The sequence below is a fragment of the Saccoglossus kowalevskii genome, chromosome 4, assembly GCF_978046115.1.
Source record: "Saccoglossus kowalevskii chromosome 4, keSacKowa6.1, whole genome shotgun sequence".
Taxonomy (NCBI): Eukaryota; Metazoa; Hemichordata; class Enteropneusta; family Harrimaniidae; genus Saccoglossus; species Saccoglossus kowalevskii.
In genome coordinates, this window is record NC_140644.1 from 19,276,331 (window position 1) to 19,299,937 (window position 23,607).

A 23,607-nucleotide genomic window follows, 5' to 3' on the forward strand; every position below is an offset into this window, starting at 1 on the left:
TGACTTTTTTTAAAGTATTTTTGGGTGCATGTAATCCAGCACAAAAGATACAAACCAAAACAGTTCACCATCAGCCCGAATGATTTAGTCAATTACAGTATTATTTCAAAATTTTCAAGGGGGAGCATGCCTCTAGTAAGATCACGCCTTTGGCGCAAGGTTTGTGAGCACCCCCCCCCCCAAAGCAAAGTTTCATGCCGTCGCCTCTGTTCATCCTGGTTAAGATCTTCAAAAAGTTGTTTGGAAGACATGAACAGTTAACTACATCATCTATCATGATGGGTGTGACTTAGACTGTCAACAGTCTAGGTGTGACTAGTCAGCAGAGTTACGCCGCTGAGAAGTCGGTGGTTCATGATGGTCTGTTCAGATCTAGCAACCTTGAAAAAATTTTTGTTGCCCTCAGCGACCAACCGAAAAATATGAAATATCGGGTCACATTTTTTTTATAATAGGCCCAAATATTATTAAACTCACTATTTTAAGCAGTAAAAAAGTGTTACCTCTAAAAATTATCGATCCCGGACCGTTGTTTGATCCCCAGGGTCCCGGGGGTTAAGTGGTGACTTTGAACCTCGGGTTGATCTGTATTTAAATACAAAAGACTAAAAGAAACACTTTGATTTTTGTGTTTAATATCTAGCATGTGTTTCATTGATTCCCATATACCTCGGCCATTTACAATACCCTTAGTTTTCACGAGTTTAAAAAAAAAAATCTGACCGACCGAATTTTTCAATTTTCTGACTTGAGGGCAACATAATTTTTTTTTTGCCTAATTGTGTTGCTTTTTTCAAGGCATCGAACACTCCTCTTAATGTGCCACTTCTATTTAATCATTCTTCGTCATTTTTACACCATGGCATTCAGAGCGAAGATCATTTGGTAAAAGCATTTACAACCCACATATGGGCTTGAGTTTTGATATAACCTTTAGATGAGGGATGGAGGAACAATAGATTTTTCCAGTGCTAAATTTACTGTATAATAACAGTATAAATATAATTTGTACTATGATAAGATAGGATAATTCTTTATTACAACCTTATAGAATGAATTACATATCTATTTTGGTTTATAAAATGTAATAAAGGTGTTAAAATAAACATAACAAGTTAGATATCTAAAATCTACTACAATACAGTTACATTAAAACCAGATATAACACACATGAACCGAACCAGTACCTATACCAGTGTGAATTACCTCTATCAAACAAAACTAAAGTGGATCAACAGAAGAATTTTCTCATCCAAATTTTTCTTCATTTTTTCTTATATTCTTAAATATTTCTTGAAATGAATCCTAATTTTGGAGCCAATAAACAAAATTTGTGTCAATTTTCATTTTTCAATCAAAAAATTCGATTCATTGTCTCTGCAGACCGTAAACAGGACTATTTTATGAATTTGTGAAGAAAACAGGGAACTGATGGGTGAAAAGGTTAAACTTTAGAATTCAACCTGTCATCAGCCCCATATTTTTTAGCATATATACATATTACAATGGTTTGTAGAATGTGATTATCAGTGCCATAGCTATCGCTGTTAAGACAATTTTTGTGTGTGCATTTACAGGAACAATGTCATGTCCAAAGACACTAAAAAATACGTTATTGTCTTCGACATGACCAAGAGAGGTAAAAATATACATGTATAGATTGTAGATGTGTTGAAAGCATAGTATCAACTGTTATTTCACCAGAGATATAAAGTACATTGCCAACAAAAGAGTACATTCTATTCTACATTTATTTGAACATGGCATACATTGTACATACATTACTTAATACGAAAGCATGCATTCGTTTAGAGAACACAATCACAAATATATTTGAGACAACAAAAGGTGTGAGACAAGGCTGTGTTATAAGCCCCACACTATTTAATTTATATGTGAATGATATGAGTGAATACTTGGAAGACAGATCCCTTGATCAGGTCACACTACACAACACTAAAATTAGCTCGCTACTTTACGCTGATGATCTGGTACTAATTTCAATAACATAAAAAGGCCTACAAAATGCATTAAATAAACTGCAAGATTATTGCCAAACATGAAAAATCAAAGTAAATCTTGCGAAAACTAAAATTCTTATATTCAGAAGGGGAACACTACAAAGAAATGAAAAATTCTATTATCAAAATGAGAAACTTTGCTGTGTCAACTTATACAATTATCTTGGGATAATCTTTCAGTTTAATGGTAAATTGACAGAAGCTGGAGACAACTTAGCAGATAAGGCAATCAAAGCCATGTATGCACTAAAGCAGTCTTTACCAAAAGAAACAGACTGTAAAACATACATCCATCTGTTTAATATATGTATCAAACCAATTTTACTGTATGGATATGAAATTTGGGGAATGGAAAATATGAGTAACAATAACTGGAACAAAATTAAAACAGAAAAAGTTCATCTAAAATTCAGTAAACACCTACTTGGGCTTAATAAAAACACAGCAAATGATGCATCTGAAATTGGAGCATTTCCATTGATAACTGAAGTGAAAATTAATATGATTAAGTTCTGGTCCTATGTCATAGTCACAAAATAATTATACAAAGATAGCGTTAAGTGATTAGACTTTGTCAAAAGCACAATGAGAAACATCAGTCAAAAATATCTTGAAAGATGTAGAATATAAAACATCACAACTATCTCATCAAAATATTAAGGAAATTAGCAGCACTATTAAACAACAATACATAACATACTGGAGAGAGAATATGACAAATGAAAAAACAAAACTGAGAACATACATTCAATTTAAAATGAATTACAATCATGAAAATTACCTTAATGTTTTGAATAATAATCAAAGAATATCAATGGCTAGATTCAGGACAAGTATTCATAATCTAAGCCATTGAAAAAGGCAGACATACCAATCCAAAAACCCCATTAGAAAATAGAATTTGTAAACAGTGCCCATTACAGGAAGTTGAAGACGAACTACACTTTCTTTTAGTTTGCCCATGATATCAAACAGATAGAAATGATTTTATTTCCAGTATTTTATTTCATTTCAAAGAAGTCATTACCAACTAGCAAAAATTCACATATTTAATGAAAAGTAATGACAGAAATATAATTAAAATTTTAGGGGAATTTCTGCATAAATCATTCATTTTAAGAAATGAGCTTTCTTTGGATATAATGCCTGGACTTTTATTTATTTATTTTTTTTTGCAATAAGGATTTTATTATTACATCACTTATTGCAACATTGATGCATTTTTTATTGAGATATATACTGAATGATGTGCATTCAAGTGTTTTCTTTCTGTATTGTACAAGTTTTAACTTTTACTTTCCGATAAACAATGGAAATTATATAATAAAAATACTATTATCCTACTGTAACTCCCCTTCTAAAATCTATTCAAATGTAAAAGAGATTTGGGTAAAGATACAAGAAAAAACAAACTACAATTCTCTAAATACAACAGGGTCTATTGTACATCTTAATTCCTATTAAATTCAATGCCCAGCATTTAGAATATTATGTGAATTCTAAATCTGCAATTATCACTATCGCTACACTAATGTCTAATACTCACAGTGCAACAAAGGTATTCCCTTCATCTTTATTGTCGTTCATAGGATTAAGGTCATACAAATTAAAATTTGTAGATGAAAGGAGGACAGCATGGACACACACTGAAAGGTAATGTAATGATAACGGTCACATATTTAATGGATGTTCTGGGGTAAGAGGTTTGAGACCCCCCCCCCCCATTCCAAATTCTACAAGCATAACATTGAATATTATTGCAGTTATCTAAATGTGAATTCCCACTTACATTTGCCAGTGTAGAGACTTATTATATCATCTCCAAATGTCCCTTTACGGGATTTTTCACGTGTCACCTCAATGCCGAAATCTTTACTCTTATCTTTCAAAACCGATATGAAACACTCCATAAAGTCTTTGTCATTAGATGCTGTTACAGTGGAATCTGAATTGTGTACAAGTCTCAGAAATTGCGGAAGGAATTTATGACAAAAAGATTCATAATAATATGGCCCAATATTAATAAATGTTCTACGACTCTCATCGAGAGAGTATTGCTCAATTTTTATGTGATTTTCCAATAGCTGGTTCAAAAGTTTGAAGATGGGTGAAATATCTGGTGCTATTAAAACACTATATACAAATTTATCAGCATTAAGACAAACTGTTAATGGTACATATGTAATTGATGCTCTTATTGAAGAGATATTTAACAGTTTGAATACCTCAATACATTGTTGATCAAAAAATATATCAGAAGAATATAAACACAATTCTGTGTACACTTTCTGAAATATTGACATATTTTCCTGAATTAATGGAATATAGTTTCTACTACGGTGTAAAGTGATAGCTTCTAATGATTGCAAGTTGCTGAGAATGGAAGAAACTAAATGTCTATCGTTATCGGAAGAACTTTTAACAGAAGTAATAGTGTTTGCAAACATTCTTTCTTTAACCAACCTATCCAAAGCAGCTACGTGTTTACATTTTGTGCCTGAGGTTAAGTCTAAGATGCACTTTTTTGATGAGAACCGCTCTGACCAACTCTTTGCATAATACTGATAACCATTGGAAACTAACAAACATTCTATAAATGTGCTGTCAGAGGATCCAGATAATACTGGTTGTCCACTTGGACAATGATGTGTCGTGAGATGATAGACAAATATATTAAATAGTTCTTTAAGTTTGTCGGTGTCATTTTTGTCTGTAAATAAAACACACAAGTACACTAATATGACAGGAGGCCAAAATAAGCGTGAGCGGGAAATTCCAATTATAGCTTCCTTTCTTTCCAACTCATCTGTAAGTGAATATACATATTGAGCAGCTAATGCTTCTTGTATTGCCTTATGTGGAAAGACATACAAGTCATTTTCATCTCCAGTAATGGTAACACTGAGCTCTTTCATAAATAATCCTGTCTGAAACAAGACATCATCAGCTTTTAAATCGGATGAAATGATATTATTTATATCTTTCAGTGTGAACATGTGTTTTCTTTGCATCAATCCCCTAAAAGCTATCATTCTGGTTCTGTCTTTGCATTCAGTCAACTCAGATTTGTGTTGTGCTGAAAATCTGTTGAACAGACAATCTGACAACATTCTGACCAATTGATAGAAATTAATGTCAGGGTTACTGATCATCTCACCTTTCTCTTCTATTAAAAAGCAAAGAATGATACACATTAAGGGATTTCGTAATAAATCTTCAATATTCGAAAAATGCTCTAAGACTTTTAAATCAAATATATTGAAAAGGTCTGGTTTAGATTTAAAATGTTCTTTTATTAATGAAACTGCAGTCTCCTGAGTAAAGCCTAAATTTATAATTTTTCTGTCAAAATAATTTGTCTCAGGATCTAACAAATCCTCCATGCATGGACGAGATGTTATTATCACAGTTGATTTGCGAAAGATATCAGCTTTTATTAGTTTCACAATTTCACTTTCATTAGATATAGAAAGCTCATCTAAACCATCAATAACCCAAAGTATGTCTTCATTGTTGTTCTTCAAATATTCCCACATTTCATCACAATCAATGGCTTCAGATATCAAACCCTGTCCTCTTAACTCTTCTTTAAGACTCTTACTACATTTTTTCCCTTCCAGTAAAAAAATAAATTTAAATCTATCATTAATATATTCTTTCTGACTTTGCCAATCATGAGCAAGTCTTCTGCATAATGAGGTCTTGCCAATACCGGCCTCCCCTTCAATCAGTATACGTCGTGGGGTTTCTGCATCATCAGATGAGATGAATATCTTCTCAAGATCAATGTCTTTGTCTTCTGATTCTACCCTGTTATAAATATGCAATTATAATCATTTAATGGAAGTTTTATATGCACATATACTCGTACTACTGTGAGTACACTTCAACGTTGTCGTTTAGCCATAAAAAATAAAACAATTTTGTCACAAACAAGCATTTTGCGATGAAAGCACAGTCTCAGTTTTGTGTTTAATTACATTAAGACCATAAGCATATAGAAGTATGTTGTTCGTTATGAAGTGGACAATAAGAGTATGTTTTTATACTTTATTAGCTGGCACGCCAACTGATTGGTCGTGACTGTAGGTGAATGAATCTTATTCGTATTTATTGTTACTCATAAAATGACCAAAGCACCTAATTTTTTTTTTCATTCTCAACAATACACATTTAAAATTCATTTAGCTTCTACTCCTGTGCATAAACATTTTTTACATTGCTGTTTTATAGCTCCAATAATTGCACATATGCAAGTACCTTGTAGATTTTGATAATCAAATTAATGTGCTTGCATGATTACTCCTCACTATTAACAAACAAACAAAATCAAACAACACATGACCAAGATCTGGTTTAGGACACGTCAAAATACCTGATTATAGCCTCTTGTTACATATATCAACTAAAATGGTCAGCATTGGCCATCTTTGAGCAGATGATAAAATCATTGTATGTGCACACGTATGCTATGATGTGCTTTCTTTGTATAACGTTTGAAGTGAGATTAACATATAACACAAATTTGTCAAAAACAAAATGGTCACCAGTCAGCCATCTTGAGTCGATTTTTACAAATCAAAGTGGTGTGCATCAACTACCCATAATGGTTAATCCTTCCACCAAGTTTGAAGTAAATCAGCCAGCACATGATGTATTATTACAACATAAATTGCTGCCAGTCGGCCATCTTTAATCAAATCATGAATGTGTAGCAGACTAGGTGTTAAGTATATGAGAGTGATTTAAAAAGAATCAGTCATGATACATTGTATGCCTGAGATACAGCTCTAGATGCATGCATGCACAGTGACTATACACTGTGCACATTTCAGAGTATTTACTAAAAATTAATTGATATAGTCATGACATGAATAAATGACATGAATAAATCTGATATCAATATCAAAGCAATTGGGCAGGTAGTTTTCTAATAATAAGTAAACAAAAAAAAATAATTATTACTCGTCAAAATATTATATTCTATAATATTATTATATTATACTTGTATAAAGTTTGGTTAAAGGCCGTTGTTATGTTCTCATGCAACTATACATTCATTGAAAACAATCACAAAAATTATCATAAAATGTAAATGTACTTTCATTCACTGCAAGATTATGCGTTACGGGTGAAATCGAAGGTAAAAACAGGACAAAGGTTATTGCATCATAGTGGCTTCAACACATCAGATGAGATTTGACAAACATATGTTGAGGGTATTTCCATGCCTAATACTGTGCTATACAAATGTGATGGTCAATTTTGATGAAGCAAAGGTACTTCAAAGTCATATTTCTTTCTGAAAGATTGGCATTTCAACATTGAGTTATAACAAACAAGTCATTGTTAATGACATACATGTAGTCCCCTGTTGGAATTAGGGGAAATGTTATTCATGCCAAAAAGTACCGGTAATATGTACCAACAGCATACCAGCATACTAGTACTTAATAAGTTTAATAGAGTGAATAGTTGGCTGATTCAGTATCAACAGAATATATAGATGTGTTAAATGACTTTTCCAAAATAATTCATGCATTTTTTGTATCCAAACTGAATTTCATTTCTCCATGCAGGCTTATGTACAGACATACAAAACATGAAAAGAATCATCATGGACATGTATCTCAACATGTATAATGTTTGTATCATGTTTGAAAACCAACAAATCCTGTCCAAGATACCACCAAGATTTAAAAAAAAAGATGGATGCCAGTCGGCCATGTTTGATCTGATTATAGAACAAACTGACATGAACATGTATTCCTATATGTATGATGCATTTGCCAAATATGAATGAAAATGGTTCATAAGCCTTGGAGATATAGTAGTATGATCAAAAAGCCGCCAGTCGGCCATCTTTGATCTGATTGTGAAACAAACATGAATTCTAATATGAATGATGTATACTAGTATGTCAAATATGTCAAATGGTTCCTAAGCGTCTTGGAGATATAGTAGTATGATAAAAAACAGTCATCTTTCAAATTGATTAAATCAGTAAACCACTGCATGTGCATATGTCCCAGATAAAGTACTAGGCACATGCAAATATTTCATCCACAGAATTCTGAAATAGGCCTCTGGAGAGACGGAGACCGAATTATGAGTTCTAATGGGGATTGAAGCAAGTTCGAAATTAAATCATTCAAATTTTGCTGGTCAGCACCTTTCACACAATATGTTAGATTTCTCAGTGAACGGAAAATGAGCAGAATCTATAAGGACCAGTTTTTATATACTAGCTGTCAAAGCTAGAACACAACTTCATACTTACATCCATTGATCTGACTTGCCACGTTTTCTTTGAATCTCTCTTTGTTTTCTATCAACCAATTTGAGAACAGAATAAGTTTTATTCAGATCCACTTCATGATTTCTCTTCCCTGGAATTGGTTGTACATATTTTATCCTCTTATAGTGACAATCCAATTCTTCTCTTAACTTGACTTCCAATTCTTTATCTATATCACAGAAATAAGAAAACCTTACTTTTATGGGTTTAACTAATAGTCCATATATGAAGACAAAAGACAAAAATATAATAGCATTCATGTGATTTGAGATAAGCTTTGACCATTTTCGTCAAATTTACAAAAGCTGAAATGAAAACAAGCTATCTATTAGTCAAAATAAATGTGGCCATCTAATCTGTTGATTCACACAATTCAGAACTAATGTGATGTGACATCATTAGTGCTATAGTAAACTGTTGTAAAATATTGCCTGCCAATATCTAAGCAACAACATTCTACATATCAAACATACAAAATATATATAGCATTATTTGCAATTAATCATGGTTTTCAAAAAAGCCAGACCTATAAATTACTAAGCAGTTGCACCTGTACAAATTCTGAATGACTTATTTTGTTCAAATGAACCATTGCAAATATGTGTGGTGAAAATACACTTTTTCAGTGTGTTTTACTCTCTTGAATCTAGAAAGCAAAAAAAATATACAATGCACGCACCTCTCTTAGTTTTCTTGGTTGAATGGTGGTACTGCAACACAAATGAGTATAAGGAAATGTAAACATTTTTGTAAAATCTATAATACACCTATAACATATCTGTTAAAGCGGGAGGGTGGTGATCTGCGGGAACTAGAGTTTCAAGCGACGATAACAACACACGCTAAAAACATAAACATCATGGGTAGACGCTTGTTTGTAAACATTGACACGCTATGGCCATCTGACGCATGCATACGTGATGACTCCCCCGCTTTAACTAATAATGACAAGTCATTGTCAATGACACGTCCCCGTTCCGTTCATATTTGAGTGACATATACCTTCAAAGCAGATCATGGCCGAAATCTCAGACCACTTTCAGTGGTCTGATCCGAAATGCACCTGCATATGTATAACACATTGTATGATGTGTGTGAAGTGTGGTCTTGATCTGTCCAGGCATGCCTGAAATATGGATGCTGAACTGTATTCAGTTAAAACCCGATTTGGAAAACAAAACGTGATTCAAGGTACCATAATGTACAATGTATGCATGAAGTGTGAACTAAATTCACCCATGGTGAATATGTGCAATTTTGACGAATTTTTGACCTTTGATGGATGTTATGTGAAGTTTGAACTTGATCTGTCCAGGCATGTCCGAGATATGGATCGAAAACTAAATTCTTTAAAACAAAATGACCGCCAGTCGGCCATTTTGAACTTGATCCGAAGAAAAATTGGTGTGCATCAAGCTTATATTATGTTTAATATATGCACTAAATCTGAACAAAATCCATCCATGCATGACTGAGATCCGGTTCCGGAATTGTGAAAATACGTGATTTTGATGCATTTTCAGCCTTAAAATGGCCATCATTCAGCTATTGTTAAGCGGATCATGAAACAAATGCACATATCTATTTGTGACATGATGTACCATGTGTGTGTGTGAAGTTTGAACTTGATCAATCCAGACATGTCTCGGATACGGATCCAGAACTGAATTCTTTAAAACAAAATGGCCGCCAGTCGGCCATTTCGAACTTGATCCGCAAAAAAATGACGTGCATCAAGGTCCTATTATGTTTAATGTATGTACCAAATTTGAACAAAATCCGTCCATGCATAACTGAGATCCGGGTCCGGAATGGTGAAAATGTGCGATTTTGATGCATTTTCAGCCTTAAAATGGCCGCTATTCGGCTATCGTTAATCGGATCATGAAAAAAATGCATGTGCATATGTCCCATATAATGTGTGATGTATGAGTGAAGTTTGAACTTAATCGGTCCATGCATGTTCGAGATACAGGTGATCACGGACGCACGGATGCACGGACGCACGGACGGACGCACACAGGGCAAAACATAAGTCCCCGTTTTCGGACTACGTTCGAACGGGGACTAAAAATCTTGTAAATTTTTTGTATCTGTAATGTTTTAAATACAATCACCAGCTGTCCTATTCATAACAAATAATGACACAATAATCTCATTTCACAAATTAACAAGTCATTTGAATGCATTAGTATTTGAGGACATAAAAAAGGGTAGGAATAAAACTGGCCCATATGCAACCATTATGTCTTGCCTTTGTGCCTAATTTAAACAAAATGGTCAAATTTCATTGAAAAACACCCCACAAACTTGTCAGAGACACAAGTAAAAATCAACATGGTCCTCATACCCAGGAGTCTTCAGAAAAAAAATCAGTAAAAGTGCATATCAATTATAAGATTGGCTCAAGCATACTTGAGAAATGACTGATGACATGTTCAAATATTAATTTTGGGCAAAAATGACCACCAGAAAAGTTAATAGAACGAAAAATAAATCGACATGCATATGTGTGGCATTATTCCTTGTCAAAATCGGTCCAGTTATCTTCTAAAAACTACACTGTATACATGTACAGACAGACAGACCTAGACTGGCCCAGTCTTGGCAATTTCATATTTTATATAAAATTTCATTTTAAGAATGAGTTTGTGGTAATTTTGTGGCGGACCATGATTAAAAAAAAAGAATTACAAAATTGCCATGGTTGAGCTAATCTAAGACAGACCTAAAATTGTTTTTATTTTGCTCTAACGTCCGACGGGAATTACTCATTCATATTTCCCGATTTGTCATCTAGCTACTCCAATCTAGAATATGATAACAAATAATTTTTATTTACTTTTACACGCTTGCTACGCTCTTGAGGAGTGGTGTTCACTTGCTTCTCAATTCTTTTGATGCCCTTCTTTATATCAGTAACATCATTATGTACATGTTTTACCAGATCCATAACTTCAACATCCATATTAGACTGCTCAATAATCATATCTATATACTTCAGCTCCATTTCAGAATCTAGTGGGTCATTCAAAAATTGATCTATTCTAGTTTTATCAGCACCAAGCCTGATCAGGACACTTTCTATTTCTTTCCAGTGTTTCTTAAAATCATCATTACCAACACCAGTTGTTGTGACATGTCCATACAACTTATTCCTAAAAAGTCTTATCCGAGTTAAATCAGCTGCATTACTATGATCTCCGGTCTGTGGGTTGTTTTGTTTTTTTGAGTAGGGAAAACTATACCTATGGCCCAGATTACGAAAAAAACCTATCAGTAGGGTTAGATCAAATTTGTCAAGTGAAGCCTGATTTGCTGGGAAAAGTAACTTGTGTTGGTCTTTATTGGTTATTTTTCGAATTTCAGACTCATGATTCGTTAAAAGCGATGAGAGTGTCAGTTTCGAAAGAAAAGTGGAGGAAAACAACTTTCTGACAACATCTGTGCCTTGGTTTATCAGCAGGGCTGCCAATCTAGCACCATTCTGTTTGTCTTTAGTGTACACTGCCATGTTGTTGCTTATTTATGACGTCACTGAAGTACCTGTAAGAGATGAAAAATTTGGAATTTAATTAACTCTGAAAGAAGTAAATCTATATTCAAGACAAAACAATACCAGACATGAAATGAACGTAAACAAGTCATATGAAGATGACACAGCTCCCACTTGTCAGATGTGATTATAGTTGGCTATGAATTATAAAGTTTGAATGTATATGTATACAATCGGGTAGGAAGATTAAGTTGAAAAGTATGTTACTCAAAGTTAACAGCTAGGATATCTCTATTAAATTTGGTAAAATTTGCATCAATTTTAACAAAAATTCACAATCAATTGAATATGGAAATTCAATTGAGTCAATATTAAATACCAAATACATGAACTATTTGTTCACAAGATATTAACAAAAATTCAAAATTAATTAAATATTCAAATTAGCTCATTAATTAAGTTGAAAGTCAATATTTCGTAGCACACATCTTATATTGATCAAGTAAGTCTATACCAAGTTTGGTCTCACTCAGACAATTAGTTCACAAGATATTAAGACAAATTCAAAATTATTTAAATATGCAAATGAGCTTGTTAATTAAGTTGAAACTCAATATTGCATAGCACATGTCGTATATTGACAGATTAAGTCTCTACCAAGTTTGGTCTGATTTGGATTATTAGTTAGATATTAACAAGAATTCAAATCAATAATTAAATATTCAAATGTGCTCATTAATTGATCCTTAAAAAATAAATCAATGTGCATCTGTACCAGTGGTCACTCTGTCTTTGTACCAAGTCTCAGCAAAATCGGTCCAGGCATCTTTGAGAAATGATGATGGACACACCCAAAAAACTGGATTTTACATGATTTTGACATTCAAAATGGCCGCCAGGCAGCCATATTTAATCAAATCAGGAAATAAATCCATGTGAATATGTATACAAAGTACCTCCTCACTGTGTCTTTGTACCTAGTATCATTGAAATCCGTCAAGGCATCTCTGAGAAATATCAATGGACAGACAAAAGCCATGATTAACAATCAAAATGGCTGCCAGTCGGCCATATTTAATCATTTCAAAAAAGTAAAAAAAGTACATCTGTATGGATGGTCCCTTTGTCTTTGTAACAAGTCTCAACAAAATCAGTCCAGCCATCTCTGAGAAATCACTCCGGACGGACAGACGGAGACGAAACTACAAGCCCCCTCCAGAGTAATTATCACTGCTACAAATATTTAAATACACTAATCAAGACTGAATAAAATGCACATGTGTAGCACGTTTTAATTTGTGAAGCTAATTTTTAGAACATAGACAAAACATAGTTAATGAATATGCAAATTAGAGATTAATTATAACCAAGGGTTGAATATTCAACTAAGCACAATATGGGGATACAAAGTAACAAGCCATTTGAATAATATATTGCTATCATACAGAACAACAAGCTGAAACAGTTAATTAGTATGCTAATTAATATGCACAAAGTAATTTCAAATACTATCATATATTACTCTACACAATGTAATGTATATAATGTGAATGTATTATCCTGAATCTTGGTTAAATTTGAAAGACTTTACTGTAAATACAATTAAACATGGGTTTTGTTAACTAATCAGCAAACTAGAGCAAATAAACTGATTTTCAATGAAAACAAAAAATTATACATACGCGACTTGTTTTCGAAGTGCACACAATTTATTTTTTGGTCTTAGTATGTAAATTAGCTACCTAAAATAAACAGATTATAATTATTAGAAACTATGATATGCATATGCCTAATATGCATATATATGCATATATACCAAGTTTAAATTCATTGCAGACCATTGTTATTAACAGAATAGGCAAGCCGTGCATGACACAGTCCCCGTTAGTTATCAAATTTGAGATATATAGTTTTGTTCATAATAATATAGTTGGAACATAAACATGTCAGAAGTATGGATCCAGAAGTTGATGCTTGATTTATGATGATTTTTTATCATTAAAATGATTGACATCTTGTATCTGATTGTCAAACGAGTACTTGTCCATATTGAGAAATATTGCTCTGGAACAGCATTAATTAAAACAAAATGGCCACCAGTCGGCGATTTTGAATATCTATAACTTGATGTAAAAGGAATATATAAAACATATTGAACATAATCAGTCAAAGCATATCAGAGATATGGCTCTAGAAGCGCATTCATTTAAACAAAATGGCTGCCAGTCGGCCATTTTCAATCTGATTTGAAAAATAAAATGATGTGCATCAGGAACCCATAGCACAAAAACGGCTGCCATTTGGCCACTTTGAATTAGATAGTCAAGCCAATATATCTATGTCATGATGTATAATGAATATATAAAATTTGATCATGATCAGTCAAAGCATGGCAGAGATATGCCACTAGAACTGCATTCATTAAAAAAAAATGGTCATTTTAAATTGGATCTGAAAAATAAAATGATGTGCATCAAGGTCCTATAATGTCCAACATATGTACCAAGTTTACCGTAAACCAAATTCATCCATAAATGCTTGATTTTGATGATTTTTCAGCACAAAAATGGCCACCATTCGGCCATCTTGAATTAGATTGTGAACCAAATTCATGTGCAAATGTATGATATTATGGATGATGAATGTGTGAAGTTTGATTGTGATTGGTTCAAGCATGTCTAAGATACAGGTCTGGACGCACGCACGGACACACAGATCGACAAAGGTCAAAACATACCGGTAAGTCCCAATTTCTAGACTGCATTCGAACAGGGACTAACAAGCTGAAAAGTTATTAGTATGCAAATTAGCTAATTAAAATGCAGATTAATTGGAAGCTGTTATTAAATTTCACTCTACACAAAATATGTATCAAAATTTAATGCAAACAGTTGGATGAACAATGAACTTACTAAAACAAATTATTATGCAAATTACCTACCACATTTGAACATACAAAGTAATCATTTGTTTGCATAAGAGTCACATGACAGATTAATTGCCGAACTTTGCCAACATGACTAAACCACGATTTTCAGAAAACAATGCAATGTTTTCACCTGAAATTCATGGGATACACTAAGTATATGTAAAGTCTGAATGTATGCAAATGTGTCCAGGTTGCTTTTAGAACCCGATTCTTATTCGTTTACAGTGAATTGTTTCCCAGCCCAGTAATAAGCTACTAGTGAACACCTTTGATGAGTCATTATTTTATGACAAAGCATGTCCTTATGAGAATTATTTTTAACCAAGGTGCTAATAAGGAAATAATCCTATGCTTACTAGGGGGTTAGCCCCAGTCGACAAGTCCCTATGGTTAACAGTAATATGTTATTATCCAATGTAATGTAAATATAACAATCAAGAGATAGTCCACTGTTAAATATTACTGTTCCACAGCATTCACTGTATATTTACAAATGAGCTACATTTCAATTGCATCTGATAAGACACAATAAACAATCAAATGTATGCCTTATCTAAGCCTCTCCAAAAGACGAGCTTTATTCAAAAATGTAGCAGTGTTAGTTTATTTAATGTTTCAAACACTTACTTGAATTGCATCCCAATAAAACTCTGATTTTTCAATTAACTACAGTGATTCACCTAAGTTTGAATGTTTTTATGTGTTTTGGAAAAAGAAGTACCAGCCAAAAATATATGCCCCTTCACTCTGTCTTAATTTCAAAACAGTGCGCATTGATTGCATCAGCCAAACGTGATCTCGTTTGAATTTGAATGGTTTGCCGACGGCCTCGCTGTGGTTTATGGTTCAATGTCCTGTAGTATTTTACTCCCTTGTTTGTGCTTATATATAGCTCAAAATTACAACCCAACAAGAGGAAATGCAATATAAACAAATGTCAAGAAGAAGAAAATAAAAATAACGTCATGTCTGTCGCCAGCTAACGTCGACCTTTTTTTTACGATTTCGACTTTGACAAATTCCACTTCCGCCATTGGTCACTCTGTTTTCAGAAAATTAGGCTGAATATTTAGTTTTTCCCAATCAAGCAGTTCATGATTACACACATTTGTGGACATGAAATGACCACTGCTGTCAAAATTCAGAAAACAATACCGTAACATTTTGTTCGAAAAACGTCTTAGTTAATAAAATAATCACACTTTTAAAAGTCGCCATTTTATGCAAGGGACGGTGTAGTATATTTTCACCCCCTCACACGTTTAAATTGGTTAGGTTTTTTGTAAACAGGTATTATTTTTGAAAGCCAAAACAACATTTTCAAAATGTGTGTACATAGATAGGGGCACGAATGCAGATAACCCTGACGCAGTTAATCTCGATCCTTGTACTGAACTTGTGAACTCGGCCAGAATTCTACTCGGCCAGTGACCGATCACGGCCAGTGACCGTACTCGGCCAGCATATGTGTTAATGGGTTTGTCAAAGGGTGTCGATTTCAGTGACGCAACAGTAAAATGTTTAAAAAAAATACACGGGCACCAAGGGTTATCGATCTCAGTGATGCAATAGCGAGCGCGATTTCAGTGATGTCTATCGTGCTTTATTAATAAAAAAGGGCTGTCGATCTCAGTGATGCAAGAGCGAGCGCTGTGTCTTTTGTCATATCACAGTAAAATGTTTAAAAAAATACACGGGCACCAATGGTTGTCGATCTCAGTGATGCAATAGCGAGCGCAATTTCAGTGATGTCTATCGTGCTTTGTTAATAAAAAAAGGGTTGTCGATTTCAGTGACGAAACAGCCAGCGCTGTGTCTTTTGTCATATCACAGTAAAATGTTTAAAAAAAAATACACGGGCACCAAGGGTTGTCCATCTCAGTGATGCAATAGCGAGCGCTGTGTCTTTTGTCATATCACAGTAAAATGTTTAAAAAAAATACACGGGCACCAAGGGTTATCGATCTCAGTGATGCAATAGCGAGCGCTGTATTACAGACTGCCAGAGTCAAATCACAATACAATATAAAAAAATGTACGGGCGTCAAAGGGTGTCGATTTCAGTGATGCTGAAAGGGTTGTCGATTGTTAAAAAATAAAATATGGCCACAAGGATTATCGGTTTCAGTGACGCAGTGCTTTATGGTTAAAAACGTTGGAGTTCGTGTAACCGTGGTGTAACCCTCATGGTTAATTAACACATCTTGCAAGGTGTGATTCTTGTATTAGACGCTTGTTATTGTTTCCGTGTCACAAGCGGCAGCAACGAGCGCCGTGTTATTTATGTAAAAAATAAATACTGCACGGACGGCAAGGGTTTAATCAAGAATGGTGAGAGGCATGTAGTAATCTTCAGTGGAAATGAAATACAACAGTTTTGAAACTATGCAATGTTATTGTATATACAAACCGGAAGGCTGTTGGCGATCCACTCCACTCAAGCAAGCAACATGTTGCCATGACGATCCGGCCCTGGTTTGGACGATCCAAAACAGATTGGGTATAAATTATATTCGATATGCGTTCATATCTGAACAAACTGTTTCTTTGCACGTTGTGCTTCTGGTTGTTGAGCAATACATTTCAGGGTCCGCATTGTTGTGGTTTGTTAGGATGTGTTTTCGTGGGGGAGATTGCGTGAATAAATTGAGAACTGAAGTCGGAATGTAACAATGTAGCAAGATGTCCCACTCTGTCGCCAAGTTAAATGCCCGACTTCTTGTACTTTATACGCTAAGTTGCAAACAATGACCCGTCGATTGGCGGCAGATCATTGTTTAAAGAAAAAAATTGGCGGCAGATCATTGTTTAAAGAAAAAAATTCATGTTAACAACATGAATAGAAGTGAGTACGTAATTGATGATGCCGCCTGTACTAAACTTCGACATGTCGCTTTCGAGGCATAGTTTGCGATAGAAAAGGTTACAACAAATAAATAAAATAAAACGAACTAAAATTGTCACTGGGGTTGGTGTCTTTTTTCAAAATATTTCTTTCCGGGTACCTCGCCACAGGGAGTGTTAGACCACTGTTGTTTAGCAAGGCTATGAATTGTGTCTTTGGTGGAAAAGTTTTAGTTTTTGCCGTTTCAAATAGAACATTTCTTTCGGGGGTGTTTCTTTGTGTCTCAATTTTCAAGTTATGGTCACTGAGGTAGAATTTAGTTAGATTTTCGCGCATCTCAATATTTTGCAAGGTAACAAGGTAGGTTTCTAAAGCAAAATTATGTTTCTTAACTTATTTTTTAAATGTGGCGCAATCGTTATTCGAAATAACAGTTTTCACTGTTTTCATATTTCCATGTATATTATCAATTTGTGTCATGTTTTTTTTTTTCAACTTTATGGTCACAAAAACAATGGAGTTCGCGTGATCGGTGCGTAAAATACTTCATAGCTACAAGCGTGGGCATACTAACTTGTAATCGACAGACATGGATGAATAAACACCTCGTGCGAGGCGCGATTTGACTGGTGGCATACGACAGGGGAGCTCTTCTTTAACAAGTCGGTAAAAGGTGTGACCACGTGTAGTTATCAACAGTATTTCCATTGTGATTTTTATGCCAAATATGTCCATTCTTTTATTGAAACACACAACTTATTACTGCTGGTTTATATGTTATGGGTTGCGTCGATCTCTCAAGATACGCACAAACACAAGCACTCATGATATTGCCAGGTTGTCCCGTGACTTTCAACAACTAAAATAGAATTTCCCCTATGTACAACAACTTGTACCTTATAAGCGCGGCGTAATTGCATTTATTTACCAATAACTCGTATCTTACAAGAACGATGTATTTGCATTTATTCACCAATAACTCGTATCTTACAAGAACGATGTATTTGCATTTATTTACCAATAACTCGTATCTTACAAGAACGATGTATTTGCATTTATTTACCAATAACTCGTATCTTACAAGAACGATGTATTTGCATTTATTTACCAATAACTCGTATCTTACAAGAACAGTGTATTTGCATTTATTTACCAATTGCAGTGTTCAAATTGGTCTGTACTTTTCCTAAATAAAACTATTTTTTGAAAGTAACAAGTCGTGTAAAGGTGTTTTCATTCCTAGCAGAATTTGGCAAAGAATTAGGCTTATGGCTATCAGCCGCTAGAGGGTGCAGCCATGGCTGTGAACGTTCCAATAAAACCGGGACGCTTTGCCAAAATGTTTTTGTTATTCCTTGGAGGTATCTTATTAAATCCATGGTTTTTTTTCCAGCGATTAACCGTTATAATGTTCTTATTATTTTTATTTTCATTCATATATACTGCTCCCCCAGCTACAGACAATATATATGTGTGAGTGTAATCACATTGGGTGAGAAAAATGGTATAGATGATGTAACAATCTGGTAATAACCGCGTTGTGTTTTTAAATATATATGCAATGTATACATAGCTTGGTTCCGCGCATGAAGCATTGTAGCCTTTTCCTGTTTGCCAAGCACAGTGACAAGTTAAAAATAAAGAACTTTTGGTGAGTAAATCTTGCATAAATCTTGTTTACCCACTACAAAGCCATCCGTGAATCGATCTAAACATGGAACTATAGTTCCATGATCTAAAACACTACTGCCTTAGTTCATTTAAACACACCGTGGGTTAGCGCCGATTGTGAATCACACTTGTAGCCTTGTCAAATGGATTATTATCACGGTGACATGAGTCAAGACGCATGTGAATCATACTCAAGCATAGTCCATTATTATATGGCCGAGTCTCGTGCCACGCCCGTGGCAGGAGACAATGTGGCTATATGCCACGCCCCGGAAGTAAACGTACCGACGTTCTATGTGTAGTTTCGGTCGTCATATACAGATTTTTCACTTGTTTTACCATCGGTGTTTGAATAAAATACTTTCACAGTGGTGTCGTTGTCAGAAATAATTTCAATTCGCGCATTTTATACGAAAATGCGAAGTCCAACCATTGACGGAAACTTCGTACGCCCTCCGGTGTTGGGAACTTGGAACACTACGTTTACCTAAAGCCAACCTCGGCGTTTATCAATCTAGTAAAACTCGCAAATTACGGCGTCGTTACCGTATTTTTAAAGTTTTAACTAAAATTAATATAGTACCAATAATATATTATTTCCTCTTTTTTACAGTCAGAGAAATGGTTAATGTTAAATGTAACTGGAAATTACCAATATTCAATAATATGCAACAGGTGATACTTTGAATTATGACGACGAGGCCATCGACTGTACGAATGAAAACCCAAGTTATTTTATCCGAATAATAAAACAGGTTTTATAATTGAAAGTGAGCTTATAACAGAGAGCATGTAGCACGACGAATATCAATAGTGTATTCATTGTCATTGCGACCTGTTGTTTTTTTTAGAGAAAAAACCTTGCAACTTAGCATAGTAAATTTCCACAGTATTTCCACATTTACTTTTAAAACTGACTGTGTGGTACCTTCACACTATTTCGCTGTTGTACAAGTCGTTAATCGACGCAATTACACCATGATTACTTTGAAATATGCCCGAAACTTAGTATAGTACATTAACAATTTTTACATGTTCCCCTATTTAGTCAGCCGTTAATCTATGCAATTATTACACTAGTGAATTTTAAAAAATCCAACAACCTTATAGTTTATTAATGTGATGAATGCCTTCAGATTCAGAAATATGTATACACACGCGATATAGATCGATTTTAGAATTATTTTCCAATTCGATAGCTGCAGTATTTGCTCAGAAGGTTTCATCTTTTGAACCTGTTGCACATGAGATGGTGCAGATATACTAGTAGTTTATTTTACCGTAACATAAAGTTTATCTATAACAGAAGTGATTTATTAAATGCAACTCGTAAATCTTCACAATATTTTGTAATGGATCTGAAAAATAAAATGCATTAAGGATCACACAATAAAATGTTGCGCCATACAAAACTGCTACAAATTGAAACATTAGTTTTAGTGTTTTTACATAGCAGAGCCTTTTCTTTGAAAACTTGCATCACTGAAATCGACAACAGTCGGGGAAACAGGAGCGTTTCTTTTTTTGTGTGTTGTGTTGTTACACAGCGTAGCCAGACGGTCGCCGATGTGATGTCTGTGATTCCGATGTAATGTCTGTGTTTTTTCTTTGAAAAGAAAATTTGCGTCACTGAAATCGACAATGTTCAGCCAATGTTGAAATCAACAACTTGAACATGTCGGAGAACCAGTAGCGTTTGTGTGTGTATGTAAACTTGCGTTGTTGAAATCAGTCATGGGAGTTACAGTAGTCAAAAACAGTCAGTGAAACGGATGCGTCACTGAGTATGTTGTGTAGCATATAACATCCGGAAATAAAATGCCGCCACGGCAACAGACGTGAAAGAAGGTGACAATTGTTGACCAATGACCAGTTTACACCTCGACATTCACAACTGGCCGAGTTGTACATTTTTTTCTTGGCCGAGTTGAAATCTGGCCGAATTCGGTTGTATTCGTATCACGTACCTGATTTTCGACTATCGTAATATTTGGATATGTTTCCTTAAATTTTCTGACCGCAATTACCCAAGAGACAATATGACTTCTGCGACCAATCTCAGCATGAGGATTAGCTGGTTCCAGGCGGAATGCAACCCACTGTCATAAAAGGGGTCAATCAATCTCCTACACAGAGTTCTATTTCTACCGGGGGGGTGGGGGTGTAAACTATAAATAACTCAGACAAGATGGTGTCCGGTTGGAAAGTTTCTTTATTGAGCATGTGCAGAACGAACACATATAAATTACAAGTATAAGCTGTAGGTGGCGCTAAAACACCATGACATCCCCTTTAGTTTGAAGATGAAAAAGTCATTGAAAATGACACAGTCCCCGTTAAATTTTTGAAAGTTCTCTTTGAGCTCGTCATATTAAAGCGGAGGGGTTGTCGCAAGCGTGTCCTTGAAACTTGAGTTCCAAGTGGCGTATACAACAGATTGTTTATTTACATCAAAACATGTGTTCCGTGTAATAGTAATATGGCCAAAAATAAAAACAGCCGTTATTCGGCCATCTTTGATCTGATTATTAAACACACTGATATGTATGATGTATGTGCCAAATACGAATGAAAATGGTACAGAAATTGTGGAAGTAGTAAGGCCAAAAAGTCAGATGGCTGTCAATCGGCCATCCTTGACCAGATTTTAAACAAATTGTCATGGACATGCATCCTAACATGTATAAAGTACATGTATGTGCCAAATTTTGAATGAAAACTGACAAAGCATGTCCAAGATACCGCATAAAAAAAAAACTAGATGCCTACCAGTCGACCATCTTTGATCCAATTGCGAAATAAATCGCCATGGACATGTATCCTAACATGTATAATCTATGTACCAACTTTGAATGACAACTGACAAAGCATGTCCAAAATACAACATTTTCAAAAAACAAGATGGCTGCCAGTCGGCCATTTTGAATCGAATCCCTAAACCACTGCATGTGCATATGAACCACTTAAGATACTAGGCACATGCAAAGAATGAACGGAATCGGTCCAAGGGATTCAGAGATATGACTCTGGACGGACGCACGGACAGAACGGGACTAATAAAAAGTGACTGACAGTTTAAGAGTCTTGTTGTTTGATGTGTCATATAAAGTTTTCATATAGTTCTGGAATTCTTTATATTTAAACTTGAACTCATAAATAAGCTAAACTCGAAATTTATAATTTTGGAAACATCTTAACTCTATCAACTTAGTAATAAACTTGTCTATGTAGTAACACTCAAAATATGTTTAAACATGTCTTGGAGATAAGGGTAGACTGCCTTAACTTCATGTGACTCAGTAAGAGATTATTCTGCCCTGTTATGACTAAGTCAACTTCTATTTAACGAAATCGTGATATTTTCTGTTTGGTTTCACAACTCTACCAGACTTAGTTACAATTGCCGGTTTTGCAATTTTTCTAGGACTGGGCTTCTGAACATTTATAGTGTTTCGATTGGATTCAATATTGTCTTCTATGGAAACTGGTGGTAATTGTTCACTGCTGGTTTTCTCACTGCTGCCTGGAATTTTCCTAATATGACTTCTGTTTCTCCTGAGTACTTTTCCATTGGGTGTTAGGATCTGGTATGATCTGGGTTGTTCTGTTGCTGCTACTACCTCTCCCGGTGTCCAGATTTTGTCATTTTGGACACGAACTTGGTCACCTGGTTTCAATGGTTGGTATGGCAACTGCCTGGAATGATGATTATGCATTTTCTTCATCACATTTTTGCAATCGAGTAGTTTCTTGTGCACTATATCGCTATGTGGGTGTTTTGGTTGTAGTTTCTCAGCGAGTATGGGTTGTTGTGACCTTAATCGGCGACCTAGGAGTAGTTGTGCTGGTGACTCTAAATCACTCTCACGAGGTGTGTCGCGGTATGTTAATAAAGCAAGATAGGGGTCCTGACCAGCCTCCTTAGCTTTCTTTAACAAATTCTTAACTGTTTGGACGATTTTTTCAGCACGACCGTTTGATCTCGGATAGTTGGGATGTTTTATGGGTAAATGTCCATTTTGTACTAAAGTCTTTGAATTTACGACTTGTAAATTGTAGACCGTTGTCTGACATGTTTCTGGGATACCGTGACGTGCAAATGACTGTTCAATGTGTCTTATGATGGTTTCTGAGCTTGTGTCTTCTAACATGTCGACTTCGAAAAAGCCTGAGTATGCATCCACTATTAACAAATAGTCTTTGCAATGGAAATAGAACGAATCACTGGCTGTATGTTGCCATGGTCTAGTTGGTGTTTCTTGGGGTTTCAATGGCTCTTTCTGTTGTTTTCGTGAGTATTTCTGACAAACACCACATTTTGTTATCTTGTCGGTAAGATCGGTCAGT

The 23,607-nt window shown here is 34.8% G+C and overlaps 1 protein-coding gene across 1 annotated transcript; it reads right to left on the minus strand.

The window, feature by feature from the left end:
* Nucleotides 1-1,733: 1,733 nt before the first annotated feature.
* Nucleotides 1,734-21,440, minus strand: LOC102805646 (uncharacterized). Its single transcript, XM_085497913.1, has 5 exons — nt 21,228-21,440; nt 11,162-11,865; nt 8,999-9,029; nt 8,302-8,488; nt 1,734-5,831 (listed from the first exon to the last, which is right to left on the minus strand). Exons 2-5 carry the CDS (start codon nt 11,831-11,833, stop codon nt 3,785-3,787), a joined length of 2,937 nt encoding a protein of 978 aa, XP_085354039.1. The 5' UTR covers nt 11,834-11,865; nt 21,228-21,440; the 3' UTR covers nt 1,734-3,784.
* Nucleotides 21,441-23,607: the final 2,167 nt, after the last annotated feature.

What these genes read in the sequence shown, in the direction of transcription:
- LOC102805646 (XM_085497913.1), bottom strand. Translation starts at nt 11,833, where the DNA reads ATGGCAGTGTACACTAAAGACAAACAGAATGGTGCTAGATTGGCAGCC. An exon ending in AACCAAGAAAACTAAGAGAG is followed by an intron (nt 8,489 to 8,998) that starts GTGCGTGCATTG and finishes TCTGTGATATAG; the next exon opens with ATAAAGAATTGGAAGTCAAG. An exon ending in GGCAAGTCAGATCAATGGAT is followed by an intron (nt 5,832 to 8,301) that starts GTAAGTATGAAG and finishes TATTTATAACAG; the next exon opens with GGTAGAATCAGAAGACAAAG.